The following is a 10,688-nucleotide window of genomic DNA, read 5'->3' on the forward strand; positions in this document are numbered from 1 at the left end:
CTCTGGTCTCTTCAGACTGGTCAATGGTTAAAGCACCAATTAATCTCTGAGGCTGAGCTGGAGTTGCCAGGATGTGGTGCCAACTGCCCCAGACTGGAGGCCCAGGCCCGAACTGTGGACACACAGGGACATGCCGGCTGACACAGCCTCCCTGTCTGTCCAAGATGAGGCCAGAGATGTGCAGGGTGTTCTCCAGCCCATTCATGTGCGTGTACACACACACACACACACACGGAGAGTTGAGGGCCACACACACACACACAAACACACGCAGCTGGGGAGAGTTGAGGGACACACACACACACACACACCTGGGGAGAGTTGAGGGACACACACACACACACACACACACACACCTGGGGAGAGTTGAGGGACACACACACACACACCCTGGGGAGAGTTGAGGGACACACACACACACACACCCTGGGGAGAATTGAGGGACACACACACACACACACACACCCTGGGGAGAGTTGAGGGACACACACACACACACACACACCCTGGGGAGAGTTGAGGGACACACACACACACACACACACCCTGCGGAGAGTTGAGGGACACACACACACACACACACACACACACACACACACACACCCTGGGGAGAGTTGAGGGACACACACACACACACACACACACACACACACACACACACACACCCTGCGGAGAGTTGAGGGACACACACACACACACACACACACACACACACCCTGGGGAGAGTTGAGGGACACACACACACACACACACACACACACACACACACACACACCCTGCGGAGAGTTGAGGGACACACACACACACACACACACACACACCCTGGGGAGAGTTGAGGGACACACACACACACACACACACACACACACCCCCTGGGGAGAGTTGAGGGACACACACACACACACACACACACACACACACACACACACACACACCTGGGGAGAGTTGAGGGACACACACACACACACACACACACACCCACCCTGGGGAGAGTTGAGGGACACACACACACACACACACACACACACACCCCCTGGGGAGAGTTGAGGGACACACACACACACACACACACACACACACACACACACACACCCTGGGGAGAGTTGAGGGACACACACACACACACACACACACACCCACCCTGGGGAGAGTTGAGGGACACACACACACACACACACACACACACACACCCTGGGGAGAGTTGAGGGACACACACACACACACACACACACACACACCCTGGGGAGAGTTGAGGGACACACACACACACACACACACACACACACACACACACAGCAGGAAAGAGGAGCTGAGAGAAGTGGGGAACCAGGAGATGGATGGAGAGGTGGTTCAGAGCTGCCCCTCCAGCCGAAGGCAGTGGCCTCACTCTGTTTTCAGACACCCTGAGCTCCCTGCTGCCTCAGGGACCTTGCCCACACTACCCACCTCCAGCCCCGAGGATGTCCTCTCTCTCTCTCAAGAGGCTGGTAGCTTCAGATTTCAGCTACACTGTCATCGCCTCAAAGCCACCTGGACCCCCTACCCCACCTCACCCCCATGGTGAGTCTCAGCCCCTTGTGTTTGCCCAGGGAAGCCCCTGGCACAAAGCCGGTGCTTCACCAATACTGGTGAACACACAACCAACAGTGGCCACCTCCTACTCTGAAGACCATGTCCTGGTGTCCACTCAGGACCCTCCTGGCAGCTGAGGACACCAACTGCGGTCAGCACTAGTGAGGGTAATGCCAGGGGCTTTTGGGGGCTCACCCATGTGTCCACAGCCCACCCGGGGCTCTTGGGCCTGCACCCTGAGTGCTGCCTTCTGGCATGCACACGCTCGCAGTGGACCTGGGCAGAACCCAAGTGGGCTTTGCCCTCCCCACCCATCCTGTGGGAGTTGTAGCCTGCACATATACAGATACCAGCTCTCCGACCAGTTCGTGGGGTGGTCCCTGCAGCCAGGTGGAGCTGAGCGGGTGGCCAGGACCCTGAAGGCCACCACAGTGAGCACTGACCTCCCTCAGCACAGCCTCTTGCCCTCCGAGTTCCAGTGGTCACTGTCCATGTCCTAGGGACTCAGGACACAGCTGTGAGGGGACCCTCTGTGGGTCAGTGGGGAGCAGGGAGGCTGTCCGCCTCATGCATGAGATGCAGCCTGGACCCCGTGGGCGCCAACACGGCAGAGCCCTTCCTGAAAACCAGGACCTGGTCCCCTACCACCTGCCAGGTACAGGGAGGGGCCAGGCTTGGGGCAGGACAGTCCCTCAGCCCTATGCAAGGGTCCCTGGTAGCCAGTAAGTTCGGTGGGCACCCCCAACTGGGCCCTCCCTCAGTGCCCTCCAACTGCGGAATGGGGAACCCAGTGGAGGGCAGGACCTCTCAGGGGAAGCCACCACAGACCAGCAGGTAACCAATCAAACGGAGGAAGGAGAGGAAGCGAGGGCACAGGCCAGTCCAGGGCAGCTGTCCCTCTGAAGCTTGCCGCAGAGCTCTCCTGGAAGGTGGAAGGTCGGGTCACTGGCCTGGAGCAGGACGCTCAGCCCAGCAGGGCAAAGACAGGAGGGCCTTCAGATCACCCCATGGCGGCAGGAGACCCACCCCTGCAGCACGGCCGCGAGGGGCTCTGGAAGAGGCCTGCGGCCGCTTGTTCCAGCCCCAGGGCTGCGGGTCGCTGGGCAGTGGTGAAGAACGTGCGGGACAGACAGGAAGCCTGAGGTCGCAGTGCTTCCGTACCTAAGGAATTTGAAGTCCTGCTCACTGTGGAAAAAAAACAAAAAAACCCTGCTTTCACGCTCATGGGTCCCTGGGGGACAGTAATTTCTGTGGGCCCCCAGTTGGGCCGCCCCTCAGTGCGGCGGGGCACCGGCTCTCGGGCTGGGCGGGGCAGGAGGCGCATCCTGCGCGGGTCCGTAAAGGTGCCGGGAGAGACGCGTCCTCACGACCCGCCGGCTTTCGATCTGTAGTTTTTGGAAACGGACCAGCCTCTGCTGGCAGCAGGCGGTGTGACTCCTTTGGCGTCCACGACCGGGCCGGAGGAGCGCGGCTGGGGGTGCTCAGCGCCTTCGCCTTGGGGTCACCCGGGGCGCGCAGGCCACCAACTCGGAGACGCGCGCCTTCCGCGACGGCCGCCCGAGGCGGGGTTTGGAGAACTTCTGGGCGGCCGATCCGTCACCTCCCGGAGGGTTTGGCGAAAGAATCCGAGTCGCCCTGGGGGACTGCCGGGCCCAAGGCCAACTCGCGGGGGCGGCCGGGCTGGGACGCGCAGCGTCGGCCCCGAGCTAGCCTCCGGGAAAGCGCCCCCTCTCCGACCCACCGCCCCCACCAGGGAGGCACACCCGCCCCTCCCCTCCGCGGGACCACCCAGGGCCGCCCCGGCGGACGGCCTCCGCGCCCCAACCCGGGGTCAAGCCCGGAAGGCCCCGGGCGCCCGCGTCCGGCCGCGCCCTCCGCCCCAGGGACCGCGCAGCCGGTCAGCCCGGGCCCCGCCCCGCGCCCCGCCCCCTACGCCCGCGCCTCCGCCCGCGCTTCCCAAGACCCGGGCTCCCGGCTCGGAGCCGCGGCCGCCGGTGCGCGTTACCTGGGCTTGAGCGGCGCAAGGACGTGGCGCGCCAGGGGGTGCCTGCCCGTCGCGCCGGCTCTGCGGCCGGGGAGTCCCGGTGGTGAGGAGACACGGCCGGGCCGACCCTCACTGGGGCCGCAGGCTGGCAGCAGTTGAGCCCGGCGCCACTGGGCTGCGGGCGAGACGTCGGGGCTCACGACGGGCTGCCCGGAGGACTTGGCCGGTCTCCGCGCGGGGCGGACGCGCAGGAGCCGAGGGGCGCCCGCACTGGGAGCAGGGCGCCGCACCCCACACCCCTATCCTGACCCCTTATTCCTGCGCCCCTCCTGCGAGTGCCGCAGGCGCACCGCCCAATCTCTGTGCTCGGTCGCGGGACGGCGGCCCCACGTGGGGCGGCGCTGAGGGCGGGCGGGGGCGCAGCGGGCGCGCCTCGCTTTCTTTAAGTTGGGGGCGGGAGGCTCCGCCCCCGGGGGCTGCGAAGCGTGCGGCGGCCAATGGGGATCCGGGCGCGGGGTGGAGCCTCGCGGCCGCCGCTTAAAGAAACTTGTTGCGAGTCCGCGGGGACGGAGCTCCGGCGGCGGTGGCGGCGGCGGCAGCGGCGGTGGCGGCGGCCGTGACGCGGGTCGGGCCGGTGCGCGGCGAGCCGGGCCCCGGAACGGGCGCAGCGCAGCCGGGCGGTGGCCCCAGAGCGCAGCCCCGATGCTGGACATGAGCGAAGCGCGCACACAGCCGCCCTGCAGCCCGTCGGGCACCGCCAGCTCCATGTCGCACGTGGAGGACTCGGACTCGGACGCGCCGCCGTCGCCCGCGGGCTCCGAGGGCCCCGTCCGCGCGGGCGGCGCGGGGGGCGGTGGCCGGGGCGACGCCGCGGATGCGGCGGACGAGCGCTTCCCGGCCTGCATCCGCGACGCAGTGTCGCAGGTGCTCAAGGGCTACGACTGGAGCCTGGTGCCCATGCCGGTGCGCGGCGGCGGCGGCGGCGCGCTGAAGGCCAAGCCGCACGTGAAGCGGCCCATGAACGCCTTCATGGTGTGGGCGCAGGCGGCGCGCCGCAAGCTGGCGGACCAGTACCCGCACCTGCACAACGCCGAGCTCAGCAAGACGCTGGGCAAGCTGTGGCGGTGAGTGGCCTGACCCCAGGCGGGGGCGGGACGGAGGCCTGGGCGAACACGGGCTGCGAGGAAGAACTGGGGTGCACGGGGCTCGGAGTGGTGGCGCGGCGCCCGGCATCGGCTTCTCCCAGCGGCTGTTCCTGGGGCGAGTCCTACTGGAAAGCCCGCCCCCGGCCAGCCTGGACCGGGCACAGGGGCTCAGGTGGTCCGGCCCACAGAGGGCATCTGCATGCGTGTGCATCACCAGCACGTTGTGGGGTCGGGAACGGCCCCTGAAGGCCAGTCTGCCGTGCCGAGTTTGGGACCACAGCGTTGGAGGGCCCCAGAGGCAGGAGGCCCGTCCCTCCCGGAGGAAAAGGGGTCTCTGTAAGCAGAGCGGCGCACCGAGGGTGTTCTCTGGAGGTGCTGCCTCCCTGGAAAGGGTCCCCTCCCTTTCCCCCGACCACAGTGTGGAGGGGGTCTGGAAGGCAGACAGAGGGGTTGTGTGCCTCCCCAGCTGGCACCTTCCCTACAGCCTCAGCCTCTCCTTTGCCACCTCTGCCCTCAGCCAGGACTCAGTGGGGATGGAGGGCTGCCCAGCAGAGGCATACTTTGTGCTCACCCTGGAGAAGCTGGCCGTTTCTGCACAGAGCTGCTGCACAGGATGGCCCGGCCCCACCAAACGCTTCTTTTGGGCCAGAAGTGGGTGGCTTTGGGTTCGGGGCACTGCCCTGTTTCCTCGTGAGCGGGCACCGAGTTTGCAAGGCTGTCCTTGGTGCTCCCGCCTCTGTCGGGTCTGGGGGCTGTGGGCCCAGCAGCCCTGTTCCCTGGGCCCCATGCCCTGTCCTGCAGGCAGCTGGAGGTGAGCTTCTGGAAGGGTCTGAGGGGCCAGTGTGTGCTCTGGGCCCCAGGGAGGACCACTGGGTTTTGCCGGGTTCCTGGAGGTCCAGGAAGCCCAGCTGCCTGTGGAGTCCTGGCTCGTTCTGGAAGCCTCGCTTTGTCCAATGTATTCTCGGGTCCTGCTCTCCTCCCCGCCTGACTTAGGGAGACCCAGAGGGAGGGGACAAGCAGGCCGGGGCTGGAGGAGGAGGACGACGGGGATGGGGAGCTCTGGGTTTGTTCGGCGTGTCCCTTTGCCCTGAATGAGCAGAGGCCGCACCCAGAGGCGCTGGCGGCTCCAGCCCGCCCGGACACAGAGAGGGGAGTGCCCGTCTAGTGCCCGCGGAGCATGGGAATGCACACGGGCCTCCCCGGCTGGGGCCGTCCACCCTCCCCAGCACCTGCAGGGGCATGGCCAGCCCGCAGTGGCGTGGGCACCCTGGCCAGCCCACCCTGCCCTTGCAGCTTGCTGAGTGAGAGTGAGAAGCGGCCCTTCGTGGAGGAGGCGGAGCGTCTGCGGGTCCAGCACAAGAAAGACCACCCGGATTACAAGTACCAGCCGCGCCGGCGGAAGAGCGTGAAGGCTGGCCAGGGCGAGGCGGACGCGGGTGCAGAGCTGGGCCACCACCCCGGTGGCACCGTGTACAAGACTGACGTGGGCCTCGGGGACACACACCACCACGGTGACCACACAGGTGGGTCCTGAGTCCCCAGCGGGGGACGGGGGCCCCAGCTGCGGCGAGCAGTGGGGTCGGGGTCAGAGGCTGCCTCCCAGGGCAGGCGCCCTCCAGAGAACCGAACCTGCCCTGAGCACCCTGAAAAACCTCGAGAGCTCGAGGCAGCCTCTGGCCGGTCCCCCTGAACGCTCCCTGGCCTGGTGCCCCGTGACTGGTGTTCTCTGTCCTGACCGGACTCGCTCATGCTGCTGGCATGGTGGGCGTCAGCCCGGTGCTGGGTCTGCCTGACGCAGCGGAGCCCCAGCCAGCCTGGCTAAGGCAGGAGCCTCTGGTGGAGGGGTCTCCTGTGGGTCACGCTCGTGTGTGCTCAGACCCAGGTGCCTCTCCTTTCCCTGCCCTGGCGGGCCTCCGCGGGCCCAGCTCTTCCTGTAGAAGAGCGCTTAACGGAATTTCCTTGGCCAAGGAGTGAGGTCTGGGTCTGGCTTTGCTGGAATTTCTGGTAAACCCACAGGAACAAAAAGCTGTTGATTCGTACCTGCGGCCATTCGCAGGCTGGTTCTCCTCCTGTGCGCACGTCGCCAGCCCGGCCAGCCCCCCACAGAAGGGGCATTCATCCCTGAATGTGCTCTGTCCCCAGGGCAGACCCACGGGCCGCCCACCCCGCCCACCACCCCCAAGACGGACCTGCACCACGGGGGCAAGCAGGAGCTGAAGCTTGAGGGGCGCCGCCTGGTGGACAGTGGGCGCCACAACATCGACTTCAGCAACGTGGACATCTCCGAGCTCAGCAGCGAAGTCATGGGCACTATGGAGACCTTTGACGTCCACGAGTTTGACCAGTACCTGCCCCTCAATGGCCACTCGGCCCTGCCTGCAGAGCTGGGTCAGCCGGCCTCCGGCTCCTACGGGAGTGCCTCCTACCCGCACTCCGGGGCAGCCAGCATCGGGGCGTCCCCTGCATGGGCCCACAAGGGGGTCCCGCCGGCCCCCCCGGTGTCACCCACTGAGGCAGGCCCCCCGCGGCCGCACATCAAGACGGAGCAGCTGAGCCCCAGCCACTACAGCGAGCAGGCGCAGGGCTCTCCAGGCCGCGCCGACTATGGTGCCTACAGCGCACAGGCCAGCGTGAGCATGGCCAGCCCTGCGGCGGCCGCCAGCTCGCAGTGCGACTACACCGACCTGCAGGCCCCCAGCTACTACAGCGCCTACCCCGGCTACCCGTCTGGCCTCTACCAGTGCCCCTACTTCCACTCGCCCCGCCGACCCTACGCCTCGCCCCTGCTCAGCGGCCTCTCTGTGCCACCCGCCCACAGCCCGCCCGGTAACTGGGACCAGCCCGTGTACACCACGCTGACCCGACCCTGAGGGCGCCTTGGCCGCGTGGAGAGCACCGCTGCCGGTGAGGAGAACCTTTATCTCTGCAAAGACAGACAGGGCCTCTGAGGTCTTCCGGGAGAGGTGTGCCCACAAGGCAAGGGCGGCCCGGGCGTGCCGCGGCTCCGACAAGTGCCTGCTGAGGTCTGCGGGAAGCCACATGCTGTGGCCGATGCCCCTTTGAACACGCGTCAGCGGACAAGGCCCTCCCTCCCTCTCTCAGCCTCGAGTGGCAGCCAGGCCCGTGTGCCCTGCAGACGCCAGCGCTTGGGTTTGCCCCTCGGCGGATGCAGAGTGGCAGCCACAGGAAGGACAAAAGGAGGGAAGAGGCACAGGGGCTCCGGACCGCCGGGGTTCCCAGGTCCCGGCCGGCCTTGGCGCCCAGAACTCCGCGGGGCTGACGGGATGCCCCTGTGGGTGGGCGGGCAGCATCCGCAGCCCAGCAGTCCCGCAGGAGCAGCTCCTGGGACCGGCCCTTAGACCCGAGGCGTTCCTTGTAGTTAGGGTTCTTCCAAGCAGGGTTTGGCGTGGTTAACACTTTCTCCTTGTCATTTTATTTTTAAAATTTTTATTTTTGGAACTTAAACGTGTTTGATTTGTTTTGAAGGCTGTTAAAGATGTATTTATGTTCTGTGTTATTTTATCTTTAATTAATGAAATAACGTGTGCAGAGTAGAATTTAAGACAAAATGAAGCTGGGGAGTGGATGGTGGGGGCCACGAGGGCAGGTGGGTTGGAGGCCAGGGGCAGGAGGCGCTGGGGAGGGCCCCCAGCTCAGGCCCGGGACGTGACCCAGACCCCGAGGGGGAAGGGATTTGCCTCGCAGTGTCCGGTCTGGTTGGGGTGTCCCTGGCACCCGGGGTCAAGTCGGGGTTTGGAACGCAGGGGTGTCCCTGGCTTTCGTGCCCACAACGCCGAGCAGTGGGGACGGGTCCCCGACTTGGCGTCCTGCAGAAACACATTTGTCTTGGCTCTTGGGAACCAGGCACCGCCTACAAGCTGTGAAATGAAAGCGTCTGCTGAGCGTCTGACGTCCCTGCTTTGTGGATCAATTCTGGCTTACCTGCCCCGCTTCCGCTGAGCGAGGGCGGCTGCCTACGTGTGGGAACGCGTGCCTTTACAACTCTATGAATTTACATCTGAGAAGTTGCTTCTTTTTACCTTTTCTACTTTTTCCTACCTTTTCTAGAAAAAGAATCTGTTTTTGGCCCATCTCTGGGGCGGGGGCAGGGGCCTACAGCAAAATGTTTATACGTGGTCTGTCTTTTGGTGTTGAGTTTGGACTTTTGCTCACTTACCTGCCGTGTTTCACTACTTTCTGACCAAGCGACGCTAACTTTTGTACAGATCAGTTTGATAAAATTAAAAAAAAAAAAAGCTTTCTATCTATGTGGGCTATGTTTTGTGTGTTGCTTACTAAGCCTGGGAGAAGTGGCCTGAGACCCCGGGCCCCGTTTGGAAGGCGCGTGGCCGAGGCAGGAGGGAGTCTCTGTGAGGGTTAACCCTGCGCGGACCCGCGCCGAGGGCCGCCAGGCCACCCGCCCTCGGGGGCTGTGTCTGAGCTGGAACAGCAGATCTCAGGGCCTCCAGGAAGCCGGCGATGCTGTCTTCCTTCCTGGGGGGCCTACTCAGTAGGCAAAATGGGTCCAGATGGGCCAGATTCAGGGCCGTGGTTTCCTCCCAGGCGAATCCTGGAGCCGGTTTCTGGGTGGCTGACGGCATTTTCTGGGCGCTGGCCCAGGGCCAGGCTGGGGGCTGGATAAAAGCCGCCCTGCGGGAGCCGGGCAAAATCGTCTGGTTGGTGGAAAGTGTTTCTAGGGAGAAATGGCTGTGAGAAGCGACAGCAAATGAGGGGCAGCCTCACCCCCGCTGGGCCTCCCCAGCACACGCAGTTGGCTCAGGGCTTCCCAGGGCTGGGGGCACCTACTTCTGGGCTGTGCGCATGTGTCTGGGGGCACCTCTGCCTGGGGCTGAGGGGAAGATGATGCTTCTTACAGGAACCCAGATACACGAGGTGGCTGCCTCTGCAGTTTTAATGGCGTGTCCCGGGGTGGGGGCGCCTGCCCCATGCCTTTGCCCGGCCAGCTGCCTGTGTGGCCGCAGTCCAGGGTCTGTCCCTCACCCAGCACTGGGGAGCCACGTCCGAGGCCTGCCAAGAATCATGTTTGGAAAGAGCCGCCTGGGTTTATGAGTGTCCGCGAGGTCTGGGGTGTGCCAAGCCTCCCAGGCAAGACGCGGGCTGGGAAGGGGCTGCCGGTGTGGGACTGGCCAGCCCGTCCTGCGTCCCGCTGTGGCTGTCCGGGTCTGCACGGCCCCCCCAGCTCTCACACTGACGCCCTAGCCGAGGAACCCCAGTGTCCAGCTTGCTGACGAGGAGAACAAGGCGGACGAGGCCCGGGATTTGCTTGGCCCTCCAGGCCCCCGAGGGCGGGAGGCTCTGCTGGTTTTGTTTGGATTAGAAGGGGCGTCTGCCCCTCTTCCCACCGTCCTCACTGGCATGGAAGCCGCTGGTCCCGGGGTGAGCCTCCGGGGGGGCCTCTGCACCTGAGCTCACAAGGCCGGGCAGAGAGCAAGGCAACGCCACCGGGAACATTCTTGGGCATCAGACGCCCAGCCCACAGCCAAGAGCCCCGGGAGTCCCGGGGTGTCTGCTCCCCACACGCTGGGTCCCCCGTGATGCCCTGAGGAGGTGGCCAGGGGCGGACGCCTGGGTGTCCTGTGAGCTCCAGGCTGGCAGTGCCGTCCACAAGGCTGGCTTGGCCTGGCAGTGCCCCGTGCTCAACCCGAGCCACTTCTCCCTCAGAGCTCTCCATCGGCCCGTCCCAGGGAAGGGCAGAAGGGAGAAGTTCCCCCTTTCTCACTTCCTCTCCCGGAGCCTGCACTGCTCTGGCCTTGGCTGAACAGAACGCTCTGTTGGAGAAGGGGAAATGCGTCCACAGCCCAGCCCCTGCTCAGATGGGCTGGAAAGGCCCCTTTGGGTTCCGGGCACAGTTGCTCTCCTGGATGGCATCCACTCTCGGGGCACATCTTCTGTTTGGATGGGAGTTCGCAGCCGGCTTGTCCGCTCTGGGGAGGGCCTGTGTCCTCTGAGCAGCTTCTGGGGAGCAG

At 65.1% G+C, this 10,688-nt stretch overlaps 1 protein-coding gene across 1 annotated transcript; it reads left to right on the plus strand.

Annotated features, from left to right (window-relative positions):
- Positions 1–4,162: 4,162 nt before the first annotated feature.
- Positions 4,163–8,965, plus strand: SOX8 (SRY-box transcription factor 8). Its single transcript, XM_036915842.2, has 3 exons — positions 4,163–4,680; positions 5,995–6,224; positions 6,844–8,965. Exons 1-3 carry the CDS (start codon positions 4,259–4,261, stop codon positions 7,569–7,571), a joined length of 1,380 nt encoding a protein of 459 aa, XP_036771737.2. The 5' UTR covers positions 4,163–4,258; the 3' UTR covers positions 7,572–8,965.
- The last annotated feature ends 1,723 nt before the right edge of the window (positions 8,966–10,688 follow it).

The sequence above is a fragment of the Manis pentadactyla genome, chromosome 10, assembly GCF_030020395.1.
Source record: "Manis pentadactyla isolate mManPen7 chromosome 10, mManPen7.hap1, whole genome shotgun sequence".
In the NCBI taxonomy this organism is placed as follows: Eukaryota; Metazoa; Chordata; class Mammalia; order Pholidota; family Manidae; genus Manis; species Manis pentadactyla.